At 47.5% G+C, this 19,349-nt stretch overlaps 1 protein-coding gene across 22 annotated transcripts in view; it reads right to left on the bottom strand.

Annotated features, from left to right (window-relative positions):
- Positions 1 to 19,349, bottom strand: part of EIF4G1 (eukaryotic translation initiation factor 4 gamma 1) — a 980,016-nt gene that overhangs the window by 86,124 nt on the left and 874,543 nt on the right. For all 22 annotated transcript variants that reach the window (XM_078666154.1, XM_078666151.1, XM_078666155.1 and 19 more), the window contains 2 exons: positions 5,985 to 6,066; positions 5,417 to 5,515 (listed from right to left, as the gene is read on the bottom strand). In XM_078666154.1, the coding sequence (XP_078522280.1) occupies positions 5,417 to 5,515; positions 5,985 to 6,066 (181 nt within the window). The remainder of the gene's footprint in view (positions 1 to 5,416; positions 5,516 to 5,984; positions 6,067 to 19,349) is intronic.

The following is a 19,349-nucleotide window of genomic DNA, read 5'->3' as shown; positions in this document are numbered from 1 at the left end:
AGAGCTCTTCTAACATCTAGGGTGTGTAGAGCCCTTTCTGCAACAGAGTCTGGTTTTTGAAAAAACACCAGTAACTCTACTGATTGGTTAAGGTGAAAAGGAGTAATCACTTTTGGCAGGAATTTTGGATTAGATCTAAGAACCACTTTGTTAGGGTGTATCTGAAAAATGGTTCTTCTATTGTGAATGCTTGTATTTCACTAACTCTTCTGAGAGAGGTGATGGCAACAAGGAAGGCAGTTTTCTTCGTTAGGAATTGCAATTCACACTTGTGTAAAGGCTCAAAAGGGGGTCCCATGAGTCTTGTAAGGACAATGTTCAGGTCCCATACTGGTGCAGGTGGTAACCTAGGTGGGATTATTCGTTTTAATCCTTCCATAAATGCTTTTATCGCAGGTACTCTAAAGAGAAATAGGTGCTGTCTATTTTGTAAATAGGCTGCAATTGCTGCTAGATGCAGTCATATGGAAGAATAAGCCAAGTTGGACTCTTGTAGGTGTAGAAGGTAACAAATATTTTGGATGGAAACATCCAATGGATCAATATCATTGTTGTTACAGTATATTGCAAATCTTTTCCACTTAGCAGCATAACATGCTCTAGTGGTGGGTCTTCTAGCTTCTTTAATTATGTCCATATATTCTGGTGGTAAATTTAAGTAGCCAAACTCTAAGAACTCAGGAGCCAGATCGCCAAATTCAGCTGGCTTGGTTCTGGGTGCCTTATTTCTCCATGGTTCTGTGTTAACAAGGATGGCGTGAGCCGTAATTTCTGATGTGGAACCAGTGAGAGATCTAGTAGTGTGGTGAACCACGGCCGGCGTGCCCATGTGGGGGCCACTAGTATTAGTTTGAGGGACTGTTGTCTGAGCTTGCGTACTACTAGTGGAATGAGTGAGAGAGGCGGAAAAACGTACGCAAATCTGCCTGACCAATTCATCCATATTGCATTCCCCTCCGACTGCAGGTGTGGAAACCTGGCGGCGAAGGTTGGGCATTTTGTGTTTTCGTGGGTGGCAAACAGATCTATGTGTGGGTGCCCCCACATTTGGAAGAATGGTTGTAGAACCTGTGTGTGCAACTCCCATTCGTGAATCTGTTGTGATTGACGACTCAACAGATCTATCGGATTGTGAATTCCTGGAAGGTGTTCTACAGTCAGGTGTATGTTTTGAGGGATGGCCCATCTCCAAATGTTCTATGCAAGCTGGGACAGTTGCAGAGAGTGTCCCCCCCCCCCTGTTTTTGTATGTAATACATAGCTTTCATATTGTCCGTCCGGATTAGAACAGCTTTGTTTTGTACTTGTAAAGTCTTGAGTGCTAGGTAAATCGCTAGCAGCTCTAAATGATTGATGTGGAGCAGTTTTTGTTGGCTGTTCCATTGGCCTTGAGTGGTATAGTGCAGGAGATGGGCTCCCCATCCTGTGAGGGATGCATCTGTTGTCAGCACTATTTGTGGAACAGGTTCTAGGAACGGCCGTCCCCTTGTCAAGTTTTTGGTGTTCCACCATTGCAGAGAGCGATATGTACGGCTGTCTACCAACACCAGGTCTGTGAGCTGACCTTGAGCCCGATTCCACTGTTGTGCTAGACATTCTTGTAGTGGGCGCATTTGCAGTCTTGCATGAGGAACTATGAAGATGCAAGATGCCATCATGCCTATTAGTTTCATGAACACTCTGGCTTGAAGAGTGTTGGCATTGAAAAAGGGAGACCAAGCTCTGAATGCTTTGAATCCTGGCTTGACTGGGATAGGCTAGAGATGATGTGTCTATGGTAGCTCCTAGATATTTTTGAACGTGCGAAGGCTCTAGGTGCGACTTGGTGTAGTTTATTGTAAACCTTAAGTCGTGTAATGTTTAAATCGTTTGTTTTGTGTATTGTACACACTGGTTGAATGATCTTGCTTTTATGAGCCGGTCGTCGAGGTAAGGGAAGACATGTATCTGTTGTCTTCTGAGATGTGCTGCTACTACTGCTAAGCACTTTGTAAACACTCGTGGTGCTGTTGTGACCCCGAATGGAAGGACTTTGAATTGATAGTGTTGTCCTTGTATGACAAATCTTAGATACTTCCTGTGCGCAGGATGTATAGGAATATGAAAGTAGGCGTCTTTTAGGTCTAGTGTTGTCAGAAAGTCTCCCTGTTGTAGTAATGGGAGTACTTGTTGTAAAGTGATCATGTGGAAATGATATGATTGAATGTAGTGGTTTAGGGGCCGGAGGTCGAGGATCGGTCTTAATGTCCCGTCCTTTTTGGGTATTAGGAAATACAGGGAGTAGACTCCTGTTCCTTGTTCCTGTAAGGGGATCTCTTGAATAGCATCTTTTTGTAGAAGTGCTAGAACTTCCTGTTGAAGCAGTGTTGTGTTCTGTGGACATTGGACGCTGCCTGGGTGGTATGTTTGGGGGGGGGGGGGGGGGGGGGGGGGTTGCTGTGAGTTCTAGGCAGTAGCCATGTTGGATAATTTGTCTTACCCACCTGTCTGTTGTAATGGAATCCCAGACAGGTAGGAACTGTGATACTCTGCCCCCTACTGGTGTGTTATGTTGTAGGGGAGGCAGAGGGAAGTCAATGTTTGGGAGTGGAAGAGGAGCGGTTGTTGTTGTTACCTCTACCTCTTCCCTTATTGTTGTTGCCTCTGTACCCTCCTCTATAGTAACCCTTATTAGAGGGGGTTTGTGTATGTGTTTAAAAAGAGGACGTGTTATCTGCGCCGGTCTGCTTAGAGCCTCCTCTATAAGAGGAGCGACGAAAAGAACCTCTAGTCTGGGTAGATTGTAATGCACCCAAAGACTTAGCAGTGTCTGTGTCCTTTTTCGTTTTTTCTAGTGTATTATCTACCTCTGGCCGAACAACTGGTTCTGATTGACGGGCTGGTTGAGGATGGTAGTTTGCACCTCTGGTTTGAAACCGGAAATGCGTAGCCATGCATGACGTCTGAAGATAACACTGGTGTTAACTGCTCTAGATGCTCTATCAGCTACATCTAGTGCGCATTTAATGGAGGCATTAGATATTAATTTGCCTTCCTGTAAGAGCTCTGCTGCGTGATCTTTGTATTGATCTGGCAGATGGTCCATTGACTTTTCTAGTTGGTCGTAGTGAGCCCTATTGTAAGGCTTGTGGATTTGCTATGCACCATATGTTTGTTGCTTGTGCAGCAATCCGTTTCCCTGACGCATCAATGATTTTTGATTCTTTGTCAGGGGGGGGGGGGGTGTCCCCAGAAGTCTGGGAATTGGCTCTTTTATGTGTATTTGACACTACTAAAGAGTCCAATGGTAGATGTCCCTTAATGTAGATAGGATCTGCTGGTCTATACTTTTTCTCTATTCTTGGATTTAGCACCCTACACCTTATTGGGTCTTTAAAAATCTCTGGGGCATGTTTAATGACCCCTTTGATCATAGGTAGTATTTGAGTGTCTAATAGGAAATCCTCAATGGCATCAGAGTGCATAGGAACTCCGTGGTAAAGTGCAGCTCTGTTTAGTAGAGGATTGAACCCAATACTATCCTCTGGAGGGGAAGGTTTTGTTGGGTAGTACTGAGAATCAGGTATGTCTGGTGCATTATTTGGTTGGAAATTATATGCATCGTCCACCTTGGTATATTCTGGGTTGACATCTTCATCCTCATCTAAGGGATATGTATGTGTCTCTGATACATAATCCCCCCCCACCTAAATCATACTCTTCGTCAGTGTGGTGTGATGATGCAGGAGATTGAGCAGGAGAAGTTATAGGCTCAATATATGAAGTGATAGGAGAGGAAGAAGGTGAAGGAGAGGAAGGGTGCTTTGGAGATGTTGCACAATCCTTTTTGGCAGGAACCACAGTTGGAAGTGGTGTGTCTGCTGGTCTCTTTGTGTGGAATTACTTTCACATGTCCAGTTTTTGGATTGATATAGACCTTTTTCGGCTTTGGATCTGGTCTAAATAGTTCTTCCTTTTGTAGAATACTCTTCGGCGCCGATTTCTTCGGTGTCGATAGTTGTTCTTTAGTGTTTTTTTTGCCTTAGGAGGAGTTGAGTCCTGTGACAATTTCTTCGGTGCCGAAGGTTGTTTAGGCTTGTGTGTATCAGGCCTTGTGGTCTTTGGTACCGTTATCGAAGATTTCGGCGTGGAGACAGGTTTTGTTGGTCCTGTTGCGCCGGAGTCTATCTTCTCGTCTTTGTTTTTGGAGCCGGATGGTTTCGGAGTCGAAGCTTTCGGTTCCGTTACTGTTTTTGGTTTCGGCACCGATGCCTGTTTAGGTTTGGGTTCCGAAGAGTCTTTGGGCGCCGAAGGGTGTGTTAGCTTCGGTGTCAAAGGATGTTTCGGTGCCAATGGAGGAGGTGGAATTGGCATATGTGGTTTTTTCGGTGCCGAGGCACCAGAAGGCGTAGTCTTTTTCCTCGGAGCCGAGCCGGAAGGCGGGGCGTTCGAGGGTAAATTTCGGTCTCGACTGGGCCCCATGGGCGGAGTGCTGACCGTTGCCTTTGGTTTGGGCAGTGTCTGTTGAGCAGGGGCAGAGGTACTCATGGGTTGTCGAGATGGAATCGAATCGTCCGAGTCCTCTGCTCCCGATATGATCTGGAGATCAGGCGAGTCTTCCTCGGCGACGAGTGGAGCCTCGTCCGCGGAGATATCTTCGAGTGGGTTCTCGTCCTCGGAGAAGTCCTCTTCGACGATCTCCTCCTCAAAGATGGCCTCCGGTGCTGGCGTTGATCTCCTCATCTCGTGTCGACGGGCCCTCCGATCCCGAATGGTCTTTTTCGATCGGAAGGAGGCACAGGCTGTGCAGGTCGACTCGTCGTGTTCTGGCGAGAGACAGAGGTTGCAAACCTCGTGATGGTCGCTATGAGGGAATTTTGTTCGACATACCGGGCATCTCTTGAATGGAGTTCTTTCCATGAGGCGTAGGCCGTACGGCGCCGATGGGCCCAACGGCCCGCGTCGATGCACCGGGTGATGTCGAAAAGAGTCTTCCATGTCGAAAGTTGTTTTTCTGAAGTTTCACGCTTCGAAAATGCCGAAAAAGTCTTTTCTAGCCGGAGCGGAAAACTTTCATCCGAACCCAGTGGCGGAAAAATACAATCTGAGGATGGAGTCTATGACCATGCGCAGTATTGTCCAAGGGAGGAGTCACCTATCTCGTGACTACAAAGACTTCTTCCAAGAAAACAACAACAACCTGCAATCATCCGAGCCCAACACCAGGTGGCGATCTATTGCTAAATGTACAATCTGCAGCTCATATGCCTCGAACAAAACAGTTTTGAAAGGGTGCCAAGGTATTCTGACATTGCTGTGATGGTGTGAAGGCTGCTTTTATCTGCTGGTCACAAGTTGGCTTTAAAAGAAATTCTAGTATCTGCTTCATTGCACAGCAAATTATTAATATCCACTTAAACAGTGCAGGGGATTTTACCTTCTCTGTGATGAATTTATTTACATCCTCCTCTTCTGGCAGGAACTCTTTCCAGCTAAGTCCAGCTTCCCTCCATAGCTCTCCAGCCTTCTTGTGACTCTGGGGAATAGACATTTGTGATCAACTAATAGGCAATTAATTCAAGACATTTTCCAGAAAGTAGAAGGTATATTGAGGAAGCTATTGCCACTGCTAGGAGATTATTTCTTAAAGCTCAACTCTGACCAGTAGATGTTATCTTAAAATTGCAGCATTAGGAATCTTAAAAACAGCCTGTCCTTCCTACAATGCCACAATTGCAAGTACCCAACTGAAACAATACTTAACTTAGTCATAAAAAACCTCTGACCAATTCATTACCCTACAACTGATTTAGTCAGCTAGAAATGTGCAAGGAATCCTAATGTTGCGGATTGAAACTTTTTAAAGCCACATTTTTTTTGTTTAATTATTTAGAATCTTCACCCCAGACTAGTCCTTCGCCCGTCAGTCAAGTGGACATTTTCCTGTCTTGTCCCTACTATTACACACACTGGGTTTCAGACGGAGCAAGTCATGAAGCACTTACCATTCCTTTACATAGTAAACCCAAGATTTCAACAAGCAAAATGCTGGCTTTACCAATTGAAACAAGTGGCTTTGTCACTTCCCTGCAAGTAAAAAAGGTTAAAATTAGCAAGACGTTCGAACAAAGAATTAAAGATTATGTTGCTGTTACACAAACTCTAGAAGTACATTGAATAATAACAATCTGCTGGCCTGTAAAGGAAATGCTACTGATCTGTAAAATGGTTTCAAATCTTGTAATGTGGTAAATCACATGCTGTGCATGCCACTCATCTGCTGTGGAGCTCTGCAACTTGTTCTGCATTAAGCATTAGGGGTTTTTGGCAACTCAACTGCTCGTTTAACATGAAAGGTTGATAGTACAGTGAACAAAAAACATGGTTGAGAGCTTAAGACTACGCCTACCTTTATGTATCTGAAGAACAAATGACATACCTTACCGTGGATATTATATCTAATCGCAAATACCTCACCTTCAGAATATTCCCAGGCGCTACACTTGATCTGGAGACTTTTTTTGTTGGTGCTTTCGCATACTAGAGGGATAGGGTGGCCCCCCTGTGTCTCCATACCGCTCTGGAAGGAACTGAGCAGCATACAAGCACCACCCTTGCACTCCGATATTTGTGTTATTAGTTTTCTCCTCCCTTGCCTTCAGACGCAGTTTTGAGCAAATGGTCGAAATGTCCATTTTTTTATGGTAAAGAGGCCAGCCACTCCACAGAATGAGTGGAAGGACTGAGGAATCTACTGACAGATCGGTGTGTGTAGAGCTCGTTCTGCTACAGAATCAGGTTAAGGAAAGAACACAGGTAACTCAACTAATTGATATGGAAAGCAGAAACTACTTTAGGAAGAAATCCAGGATTGGTTCATGAACCACTAATGGTGCAGCTGAAGGAATATGCTCTTACCAGTATGCATCTGTTCTTGGCATGTAGGGCTGCTGACATTCATATCTTGTGCATAGATCGCCGCCTAGTGTTGGGTCCGGATGATTGCACATTGTTGTCCAGGAAGAGTCTTCGAAGTATCACGAGATAGGTGGCTCCTCCCCCAGACTACAGTGCGCATGGGCATCCTCTACATCCTCAGATTGTTTTTTGCCATTGTGGCAGGGATGGAGTATGATACAGTAAGTGATGTCCATGCTAGAGATTAAGTCTGAGTGCTACAGCTGCGACAGGCACCGGGGAGGAGTGAGGGCGATATGAATGTCAGCAGCCCTACATGCCAAGAACAGATGCATACTGGTAAGTAGCATATTCAGTTCGAGGCATGTAGGCTGCTGAATTCATATCTTGTGCATAGAATGTATAGCAGTCTCCCCCTAGCGGCGGTTACCTGTGCCAGCTGCAGCGGTCTGAAAAAGAGTCTTGAGTACAGCCTGCCCTACAGCTGCCTGCTGTTTGGAGTATACATCTACGCAGTAGTGTTTGGTAAATGTATGTATGGTAGTCCATGTGGCTGCCTTACATATGTCTTCTAGAGGAATGTTTCCTAGGAAAGCCATGGATGCCCCTAACTTGCGTGTTGAATGCGCTCTTGGGGGAACTGTTAATGTGAGTTTAGCTTTTTGATAACAAATTTGTATGCACTTAACAATCCATCTGGCTATACCCGATTTTGAAATGGGGTTGCATTTGTGCTGTGGTGAAAAGGCAACAAGCAGTTGCTTAGTCTTTCTGAAAAATTTTGTTCTGTCTATATAGTACAGGAGAGCTCTTTTAACGTCTAGGGTATGGAGAGCTCTTTCTGCCACGGAATCTGGGTTGGGGATGAATACTGGCAGTTCTATAGCTTGATTGATGTGAAACTGGGATACCACCTTTGGCATAAATTTAGGGTTTGTGCGTAGCACCACCCTATTGGCGTGAATTTGTATGAATGGCTCCTGAATAGTTAGGGCTTGCAGCTCACTAACTCTTCGGAGTGATGTAATCGCCACTAGAAAAGCCACTTTCCACGTCAGGAATTGTATCTCACACGAGTGTAGAGGTTCAAAAGGTGGTCCCATTAGTCTGGTTAGAACCACGTTTTGGTTCCAGACAGGTGAAGGTGGGTGTCTTGGAGGAATGATTCGTTTGAGTCCCTCTAGGAAAGCTTTAATAGCAGGTACTCTGAAGAGAGAAAGGTGCTGCCTGTTCTGAAGATAAGCTGCCACCGCAGCTAAATGTATACGTATGGAACTGTAAGCCAGATTGCATCTGTGTAAATGTAACAGGTAACATATGATGTTTTGAGTAGATGCATTTAGCGGATTTATGTCATTGTCACAATAGATGACAAATCGTTTCCACTTCGCCGCATAGCATGCTCTGGTTGTAGGTCTTCTTGCCTCCTTGATAATATTCATGCAGTCAGGAGGCAAGTTCAGGTAACCAAACTCTATGACTTCAGGAGCCAGATCGCCAAGGTTCAACTGTTGCGGATCTGGGTGCTGAATGTCGCCATGGCTCTGCGTTAAAAGACTGGGTGTTAGTCGCAGCCTTTGATGAGGAACCACGGAAAGTTCTAGGAACGTGGTGTACCATGGTTGCCTCGCCCACGTTGGAGCAACCAGGATGAGTGTCATTGAGTGTTGTCGCAGTTTGCGTGCCACTAGTGGTATGAGTGGGGCTGGGGGAAAAGCGTACGTAAACTTGCCTGACCAGTTCATCCATATCGCATTGCCCTGAAACTGCGGAAACTTGGAGGCGAAGCTTTGGCATTTTGCGTTTTCCCTTGTGGCGAACAGGTCTATTTCTGGGTGACCCCACCGCTGGAAGTACGGTTGCAGCACTGAGGGATGTATCTCCCACTCGTGCATCTGGTGGCTGTGTCTGCTGAGCAGATCCGCCATCTGAATGTCCTTGCCTGGGAGGTGTTCCGCCATGAGGAAGAGGTTTCTCTGAATGGCCAACTTCCATATGCTTTGCGCTAGATGGGACAATTGTGAAGAGTGTGTCCCTCCCTGCTTCTGTATGTAGTACATGGAAGTTATGTTGTCCGTCCGGATTAACACTACTTTGTTGCACAAATGTACCTTGAACGCCTCCATTGCCAGAAAGATTGCCATTAGTTCCAGCAGGTTGATGTGCAATTTTTTGCTGTGTCGTCCATAGTCCCTGCACTGTGTAATGTAGGACATGCGCTCCCCATCCTAGGAGAGATGCGTCCGTCGTCAGCACTATTTGTGGTACAGGCTCCCGGAACGGTCGTCCCCTGCAAAGGTTTTGTGGGTTCCACCAATGCAGAGAGTTGTATGCGCGACCGGTCACCAACACTAGGTCTTTCAATTGTCCTTGAGCCTGGTTCCACTGCCGTGCTAAGCACTCCTGAAGCGGACGCATGTGTAGTCTTGCGTGAGGGACTATAAAATACAGGAGGCCATCATGCCTATCAACTGCATAAACACCCTTGCTGTGAGCGAGTATTGAGGTCTGAATTTTTGAATCAGTAATAGAATGCTGTTGATTCTCGCTGAGTTTGGCTGCGCCTTTGCCACCAGTGTCTATTGTTGCTCCCAGGTACTGTTGTACGTGGGCGGGCTGAAGATGAGACTTTGGGTAGTTTAATGAGAATCCGAGGAGGTGTAGGAGGTGAATTTATTTATTTAGAAAGTTTAATATAGCGCGAACAAGATCTTTGCAGATAACAGAGCGCTTTACATAGGCAAGGAGGTAAGGGGTAGGGTGGGTACATGAGGGAGCATAGTTAGGGAGGTAGCTCGTCAATGCAAGTAGTACAAATAGGAGGGAGCATGAGCAATCGGGTAGGGTCGATAATACAAGTAAAACACATGTGCAAGGGATCAAATAAGTAATACAGATCGACGCACAGTCTTAGAAGATCAGAAGTAGTAGTTCAAGTGTATTTAGCCATGAGGATAGCTTTAACTTCCTTCTTAAAAAGAAAAGTGGAGGGGATGAGCCTGGTTTCAGGAGGGAGTGAGTTCCAGATCCTGGGCGCCATTCCTGAGAAGAAGCGTTTTTAAGTTCGGGAATAGTGCGGGACATGTGGCTGGCACATTGCTGGGCTGACTTTGCTTGGATGAGCCAGTCGTCCAGATAGGGGTAGACGTGAATATCGTTTCTCCGTAGGTGCGCCGCCACTGTCGCTAGGCACTTGGTAAACACCCTGGGGGCTGTTGTCACCCCAAAAGGCAGTACCTTGAATTGGTAGTGCTGATTTTGGATGGTAAACCTGAGATACTTCCTGTGTGCTGGATGTATTGGTATGTGGAAATACGCATCCTTTAGGTCTAGTGTTGCGAGGAAGTCTCCACTGAGTAATGGTAGAACTTGCTGTAAAGTGAGCATGTGAAAGTGTTCTGACAAGATGTATTGGTTTAGGGGCCTGAGGTCCAGAATTGGCCTGAGAGAGCCGTCCTTTTTGGGGATTAAGAAGTACAGCGAGTACACCCCTGTACCCTGTTGCTGTATAGGAATGAGTTCTATGGCCCCTTTTTGCAGCATGCTGATAACTTCTTGCTGCAATAAGTGTATGTGCTCTGCGGACATAGGACGGTGTCCTGGGGGTATGTTGGGTGGAGTGGATGTTAGCTCTAGACATTAGCCGTACTGAATAAGTTGTCTCACCCACCTGTCTGTGGTAATGCTTTCCCAGACTGGCAGAAACTGTTGTAATCTGCCCCCGACCGGTGTTACATGGTCCGGGGGCAGTGACCAGGCGTCACTGTTTAGTATTGGCGGAGGATCTGGTGTGGTTATTCCCTTGTCCTCTGCCTTTACTGCTGTTGCCACGGTATCCACCTCTGCTTGCTTTATTATAGGTGGTTTGCGTGCTCCCTTTATTGTATTGAGTTTGCTAGGATGCCTGGCCTCTCGTAGCTCCTCTGTTATTGGAGCGACGAAAAGGAGCCTCCTCTGAATTGTTGTGACTGCAAGGCACCCATGGATTTGGCTGTCTGTCTTTTTTAATTTTCTCTAAGATTGTGTCCACATCAGGACCAAATAAAAAAAATCAGGGTTCACAGGCTAATTCAATAATGTGGTTTGAATCTCAGGTTTGAACCCTGAGATGCGCAACCAAGCATGCCTTCTGAGCATCACACTTGTGTTGATGGCCCTGGCTGCGGTGTCTGCTGCGTCCAGCGCACATTTAATGGATGCGTTGGATATCAGTTTCCCTTCTTGTATTAGTGTCTATGCTCCCTCCTTGTAGGCATCAGGCAAATGTTGTAGCAGTTGCTCTAATGTGTCATAATGCGCCCTATTGTATCTGGCTAATAGGGCCTGTGTGTTGTAAATTCTCCAGATATTAGCTGCTTGAGCAGCTACCCTTTTCCCAGATGATTCTAATATTTTAGACTCCTTGTCTGGAGGAGGAGCATCACCAGTAGTTTGCGAGTTGGCCCGTTTAAGAGCATTGGATACCACCAAAGAGTCCAACGGCAGCTGTCCCTTAATGTATGTAGGGTCCACAGGCGACGGTCTGTATTTCCTTTCAATTCTGGGGTTAACAACCCTTGCTCTTGTGGTTTCCTTGAAAATGTCTCCTGCGTATTTAAGGACACCTTTTAACATTGGCAATGTTTTAACTGATTTTTCCGAAGTGGAGAAAGTGTCAAACAAGAAGTCCTCTTCAATTGGGTCAGCATGCATGTCCACATCATGATTTTTGTGCTGCTCTTTCTATTAATGCGTTAAACGCTGCTGTATCTTCTGTTGGCGAAGTTTTGACAGGATAAGTAGGAGTATCAGGAATAGTTTGTGACTCCCCCTGGTCAATAGTATCTGTCCAGGCTTGAGTCTGGTCATCCTGATCATTGTCCGCAGGGTAAGTATATTGTTCATCATAGTCATACCCCATATCCTCAGTAGAGCGTGTGGGTGAGTATGCAGAAGTGTCCTGGTCATGGTACCTTACAGTCTCAGAAAGGACAGGCGATGTAAAAGAATCCCTTTTCTTTTTGAGTGGAATTTTATATGATTCCAGAGGATTTTCCGACCTGATCTTTCTTTGATAAATAGTAAGTTTGCCGGTTTTGGAGTAGATATACAGCTTCGATTGATCATCATAGGAGGTCTCCTGGTACATTACTGAGGATGACTCCTTTTCCCAAGTGACAGAGTCTTGGGTGTTCCGACCCCTGTTTTCGGATCGACTGCCTTAGGGCGTGCTGTCGGGGGCAGCCCGAATGTTATCAGTGGCATAGCGTCTTTAGACAGACTGACCTTCTTCGGGTCCGGCGTCTATATAGGACCGACCGAGGCTTGCTTTTGGCCGTGCGTCGACTTCGGTGCTTGTTGCGTCGGAGGCGCGCTCTTTCGCCTCGATTCGACTTGCTCCTTCGAGCCGCCTTTGGGTTGTGGCTCGAGGGCTTTGACGAGCTGTGGTCTGTCGACTCAGTGCCTCGGTTCGAGAACCTTCCGAGACTAGAGTCCCTTGTTTGTGTCGCTGTCCGTCAACGCCGACCTTGTCGGTTCGACGCGCTTGGCTTTAGCGATGGACTGTAGCGCACCAATCTTCGGCTCGAAGCCCCTTATGTTTGACCCCGCAGGGTAGTCTACATTTTATTTCGGCGTTGAAGCCGATGTGTCCGAACTCTTCGATCCGAGAACTGTTTTCAGCAGTTTCGGTTTTGACTCGATGGCTTTCGGTTTCGCTTTCAGTAGTGCGACCGATGGCTCGTGTGATATATTCTTAGCCGGGCCGAGGGGCTATATAACATGTTTGTCATGGTCTTGGCTAAGGCCTTTTGGCGATGCCTCGACCTGAGCCTTTGGAAGGGTTTCAGTGTCTTTTTGGGGCCCAGTTCCCACTGCTGGGCCTGGTTCATCGCTCGAGTCGCCATCGACTGCTCCGATGGGGGACACGTCGTCCCTTACCTCGTCGACGTTTTCATCGTCATCGAAGTTTTCTTCTTCATAATAATTGGAGTCGTGCTCCGAACCTGGATCCGATGGTTGTTCTGGATCTTCAGTCTCGACGACCTCATAGTCGTCTTCATCGAAGATATTCACCGGGTCGGGCGCTGGCTTCGTCATTGTTTGTCTCACTGCACGTGGGAGCCTAAGCGTCTTCTTTGACCGGAATCGAGCACAAGCTAGACAGTTGTCCTCATTGTGATCTGGTGATAAGCACTTGTTGCACACCGGGTGAACGTCGATGTGCGGGTACTTAGAGTTACAAAGGGGGCATCGTTTGAACGGGCTCCGTTCCATCGACGATCGGGCCTCTGGTGTCGAAAAGGCCACACGGCTCTCTTCGACGTCCTGTTTGAAAAGAACTGGAACAAGAACTCGGCACCAATCGAAATAACAATACCGACGACCCAGAAGGCCTTTTGGCCTTGTAGAAAAGTTTCCGAACTTGAGTAAAGAAAAGTACATCCGAACCCAATGGCGGAAAAAAACAATCTGAGGATGGAGAGGATGCCCATGTGCACTGTAGTCCGGGGGAGGAGCCACCTATCTCGTGATAATTCGAAGACTCTTCCAGGACAACAATGTGCAATCATCCGGACCCAACACTAGGCGGCGATCTATGCACAAGATATGAATTCAGCAGCCCACATGCCTCGAACATAAAGGCTCTTGTATAGTTAATGCCTGGAGTTCACCAACTTGTGGACCCATTAGGCTTGTAAGGTCTATGTTTAGGTTCCATACTGGTGCAGGTGGGACCCTTGGTGGCATCACTCTTTTTAATCCTTCCATAAAGACTTTAATCACTGGTACTTTGAATAGAGATAAGTGTCTGTTTTGTAATTGTGCAGGTACTGCTGCTAGATTTACGGGAATGGATGTGTAGGCTAGTCCAGATTGCTGTAAATTTAACAGAAAACAGACTGTTCTCCACAGAAGTATCAAGAGGATTGATATGGTTATTGCTCCAATAGATAAACCATTTCCATTTTGCTGCACAATAAGCCCTATTAGTAGGCTTTCTAGTCTTTTTTAGGATATTCACACAGTCTGGTGTTAGTTGTAAACAACCAAACTATGACTTCAGGAGCCAGATCACCACGTTGAGTTCTTTGGAATTTGAATGCCTGATTTCTCCATGGCTCTGAGTGAGGAGACTGGAGGCGAGGTGACACTTTTGGTGTGGAACTAGAGACAGTTCCAGAAGGGTGGTAAACCAAGACTGACGTGTCTATGTGGGAGCTATGAGAATCCGAGTGAGGGATGTTAGTCTGAGCTTCCCAACTACCAACGGAATGAGTGGGAGAGGTGGAAAAGCATAAGCAAATATCCCTGACCAGTTCATCCATGGGGCCTTGCCTTTGTTGAGTGGGAACCTGGAGGCGAAGCTTGAGCATTTAGCGTTTTGGACTGTGGCAAGCAGGTCTATGTGAGGAAATCCCCATTCCTGAAAGCAGGGAAAGAGAACCAGAGGATGAAGTTCACACTAGTGGATTTGCTGCTTTTGTTTGCTGAGAAAGTCCGCAATCAGATTGTTTACTCCTGGAAGATGCTATGCCAGGTAAACATTTTTGTGGTGTATGGCCCATTTCCAAATGGCTTGTGCTAGGGACGACAGTTGGTAAGAGTCTCCCCCCCCTCCCACCCCCCCCAGGAGTTCTAGGTGATGTATATGGAGACTTTTGTGCTTTAGACTCCACAATACTTGAATTGTGTGATTGTGTGAGCACCCCAACCAGTGATCAATGCATTTGCTGTTAGCACGGGCTGTGGAACAGGGTCGATGAAGGGCTGGCCTTTGGATAAATTTTGTGGGTTCCACCACTGCAGAGTGTGATGGGTGAGGCTGGCTACCAAAACTAGATCGGTCAATTGACCCTGCGACAGGTTCCACTGACTTGCTAAGCCTTCTTGATGGGGGAACCATGTGAAGTCTTGCATGGGGAACGATCAGGATGCCATCATTCCTAGCAGTTGCTCGAAGAGTCTTGCTGGTAATAGGTTGGGCTTAAACTGAGTAAGAAGAGGCTGAATACTGAGAATTCGGTCTGCGTCAGCATTGGTAGAGGTAGAGCTCTGAGTGTCTATGGCAACTCCCAGATAAGTCTGTGCTGGAAGGTTACAGATTGGACTTCCAACACAATCACTGTAAACCCCAGTTGGTGTAGTAAGTGAATTGTGGCTCGAGTGTGTTGGAGACACTTTTGGTAATTGATGGCTTTGATGAGCCAGTCGTCCAGGTATGGGAAGACATGAATGTGCGGTCTTCTCAGATGAGCTGTGAATACTGCCAGGCATTTGGTAAATACTCTGGGAGCAGTGGTGACTCCAAACGGTAGTACTTTAAATTGGTAATGTTGACCCGCCATCACAAGATATTTGCGATGAGTGGGGTGAATTGGAACGTGGAAATATGCATCTTTTAAATCTAGAGTAGACAAAGTCGCCCTGTTGTAGAAGTGGGAGCACTTGAAGTGTCACCATGTGGAAATGTTCTGAAAGTATGTAGTGTAGGAGAGTAGGGTCTGCAATCCTATGATCACCCAGATTTTTGCTTTTTGCTTCACTGGTTTACGACTTTCCCTGGCTGTGGGCCTGCTAATCAGACCCACAGCCTAGCTGTTCTCTCTACTCCAAATTGTACCCAGGTACTGAATTGGCACTGGGCCCTCTCTAAGTCCCTGTACCCAGGGCTGAGGTGCACCCAGAAGTCTCCCAGGGGCTGCAGCATGTATTATGCCACCCCTGGGTTGACTAACTAAACCAGACACAACTGGCTGCTTGACAGCTGGGGCAAGGTGGTGTAATCACCCTTTGCTTTAGATATAGTATTCCTATATCTAACCCTAAAATGGACACATATATTCCTATCAGTCACTCCTATGGCAGGCCTTATCAATCCTGAAGGCAGAGTGCTTGGAATAATGTGAGATGGTGCTCTGGCATGAGCTGAGCCCGTTTGCAGCTTGCGGAACCAAGTCCTAATAGCTGTTCCATGATAACGCCTACCATATACTCTTAAGTGCATTATAATCCTCGCGGTTATATGCCAACTCTGGTATCGCTTTATCAAAACATGTCGAGTAAGGTGTCATACGAATTGGAATACTAACCCCTCGCCAATTCTGGCGACGGGGTTAGCATTCCACCCTTCTAGAGGGACACGACATGTATGTAGCTGTAACCCCGGTTAAAGTTAACTCAAGCCTCAGCTCCACAAAATGGATGCTGCCACCAAGACACAAGTCTGCCCTCCTGCTGCTGGGAGTCCTTCCAGCAACGGAGGCCTGGACAAAGGGTTTCCTGTCAGGGGCGGTGCCAGCACCATCCCAGACAGGATTTTGTGTATCCCAGGTAGGCAGGGCTTTAGAGGAAGGTGACTGCAAGTGGCACCCCGGTGCTCACTATGCATAGGCCGGCTTGAACCAGTTCCAGGGGCACTCCAGCCCCTGATCTGGGGAAAAGCCCGGCAAAGGAGAGGGGTGCAACCACCCCCCTCCTATTCCCACCCATAGGGCAGGACTTAGTCGCGTGCCAGCCCCCTTTCCCAGGATAAAGGTAGGAGCAGGCCCCCTTCCAAATTAGATCATCTTTGAATCCTGAACCGACTTTCCACGAAAGGAACTCGAGACTCTTCTCAAGATTTCTCCCTTGTGACTAAGGAGTAGTCACCCTGCAGCAGCAGGCACCAACCAAGCATCGCGGTCTGCTGTAAGTCTCCTCACCGGATCAAGACTGCCCAGCTCGACGAGAACCGCCTTCCCTGGCACCTCTGACCTCTACCTGCATCATCAGCCCAGCTGTGATTCGTGGGTGTGACGAGACCTCGAGGGACCGGCCATCTTCCAAGACTGCACGACGCTTGACCAGCATGACTACCGAGTGACCCTCGACCGAGTGCTTTGGGGTAAGAGAAGCCCCAACCGTGAACAGCTCCAGCACCGAAGTTCAGCTCCCCTGCATCCACGAGATCTGCGTGGGGCCCTTCTGCTCTTTGCTGCTCACCGCGTTGTCCAGGTCGCTTGCCCGTTGGCTAGTGACCCTCTGACGACGAATTTCGACGACAAACACCGCTGGTCTGGTTGCTCCAGACTGGCCCTTGCTCCCCTCCAACAGAGGAGCACCCTGGACCCTCCTGGTCCACTCCCGACGCCATTTTAAGTCCACCGCGTGGGCTTGCATTTGCAAAGACTTGTTGCCCCAATCCTGGGTCCAGCGACGTCGACAGCAGATACCTTCGTGGGACAGCTCGCACCTCCATCCTGGTCGCCGACAACGCCTCCTGGTCCGAGAGACTGCAGAGCCCAGCAGCGCCCACTCACCTGGTTGAGGTGACTTCGCCCGGTGCCATCCTGGTGCCCACCTAAATCACTGGCTAGTGATTCAGAACTTGGTCCCCTCTGCTTACAGGTCTTCCTCTTCCCCGATCCAGGCTTGGATCCCCAAGAACTTCTTCACTGGTCGCCTGCCAGCAACTTCTTTCTTCAGGCTCCATAGACTGCAACGAGGATCTCCGACGTCTTTTCAGCCCTATGCAGCCGCAGCCCCTGGGCTAGGTAACCTGAGCATTTCGGTGCTCCAGCATAGTTTAACTATCTAAGTGTCAGGATCCTTTGTCGTTTCAGCTCTACCTAGTCGGGTTCGCCCGAGAACACTAACTTTGCTTTTACTAGCCTCCATAGACTTTTTCCCGCCTTACGCGTGAGAGTTCCCATTCTGCACACAACGTCCCTAGGCCTCCTGCTTGTAATCTAAAGGTTCAGTAGTCCAGTCCTAGCGATCCTAAAGCCTATGAGAATAGTTACTTACCTGCTAGTATTTCGCATTGAATATGCTACTTACCAGTATGCATCTGTTCTTGGCATGTAGGGCTGCTAACATTCATATCTTAGCATTAGATCGCCGCCTAGTGTTGGGCTCGGATGATTGCACATTGTTGTCCTGGAAGAGTCTTCGAAGTATCCTGAGATAGGTGGCTCCTCCCCTGGACTACAGTGCGCATGGGCATCGGCTCCATCCCCAGATTGTTTTTCGCCATTGTGGCAGAAGATGGAGTGAAAAGTGTAAAGGATGTCCATGCTAATGAATAAATACAATAGTATATCTGCAGCTGCGACAGGCACCGGGGAGGAGGGCGGGCGATATGAATGTTAGCAGCCCTACATGCCAAGAACAGATGCATACTGGTAAGTAGCATATTCAGTTCGAGGCATGTGGGCTACTAAATTCATATCTTAGCATAGAATACATAGCAGTCCCTCCATCAGCGGCGGTTGCCCGTGCCAGCTGCAGAAACCTGAAAAAGTGTCTTGAGAACAGCCTGTCCTACAGCAGCTTGCTGCTTGGAATGCACATCAACACAGTAGTGTTTAGTAAAGGTGTGTGGTGTAACCCACGTGGCTGCTCTGCAAATATCCTCCAAAGGAATGTTCCCTAGGAAAGCCATGGATGCCCCCAGTTTGCGTGTGGAGTGCGCCCTTGGGGGTATTGTTAAAGTGCGCTTGGCCTTTTGATAACATATCTGGATGCACTTAACAATCCATCTGGCTATCCCTGCTTTGGAAATAGGGTTGCCTTTGTGTTGTGGTGCGAAGGCAACAAAAAGTTGTTTTGTCTTTCTAAAGGATTGTGTTCTGTCTATGTAGCACATCAACGCCCTCCGTACATCTAAGGTATGGAGCATTCTTTCAGCCACCGTTTGCGGGTTTTGAAAGAATGCTGGCAAGTCAATAGTTTGGTTTAGATGAAACTGTGACACCACCTTCGGAAGGAATTTGGGGTTAGTGCGTAGCACTACCCTATTTGGATGAATTTGAATGAATGGCTCTTGGATTGTGAGCGCTTGCAGCTCACTGACACGCCTCAGAGACGTAATAGCTACCAGGAAAGCCACTTTCCACGTAAGGAACTGGAGTTCACACGAGTGCAGTGGCTCAAATGGCGGTCCCATCAGTCTGGTGAGAACGACATTGAGGTTCCACACCGGAGCTGGCGGTGTTCTTGGGGGAATGACTCGTTTCAGACCTTCAAGGAAGGCTTTAATGGCGGGCACTCTGAAGACAGAGAGATGCTGCCTGTTTTGAAGATAAGCCGCTATGGCGGATAGATGTATCCGAATGGAAGTGTACGCTAGATTGCACTTGTAAAGATGCAACAGATAGCAAATGATGTTGGGGATAGATGCACCTAGCGGGTTGATGTCATTGGCTGTACAGTAAATGACAAAACGCTTCCATTTCGCAGCATAGCATGCTCTGGTAGTTGGCTTCCTTGCCTCCTTGATGATGTTCATGCATTCTGGAGGTAGGTTAAGGTATCCAAACTCTAGGACTTCAGGAGCCAGATCGCCAGGTTGAGCTGTTGCGGATCTGGATGCTGAATTTCTCCATGGTTCTGCGTCAAAAGACTGGGCGTGAGGCGCAGTCTTTGATGCGGCACCACTGAGAGTTCGAGGAACGTGGTGTACCAAGCCTGGCGCGCCCACGTTGGAGCAA

The sequence above is a fragment of the Lissotriton helveticus genome, chromosome 11, assembly GCF_964261635.1.
Source record: "Lissotriton helveticus chromosome 11, aLisHel1.1, whole genome shotgun sequence".
Taxonomy (NCBI): Eukaryota; Metazoa; Chordata; class Amphibia; order Caudata; family Salamandridae; genus Lissotriton; species Lissotriton helveticus.
Note: the sequence above shows the minus strand (reverse complement) of the source record. Positions and strands in the feature narration are given on the sequence as shown.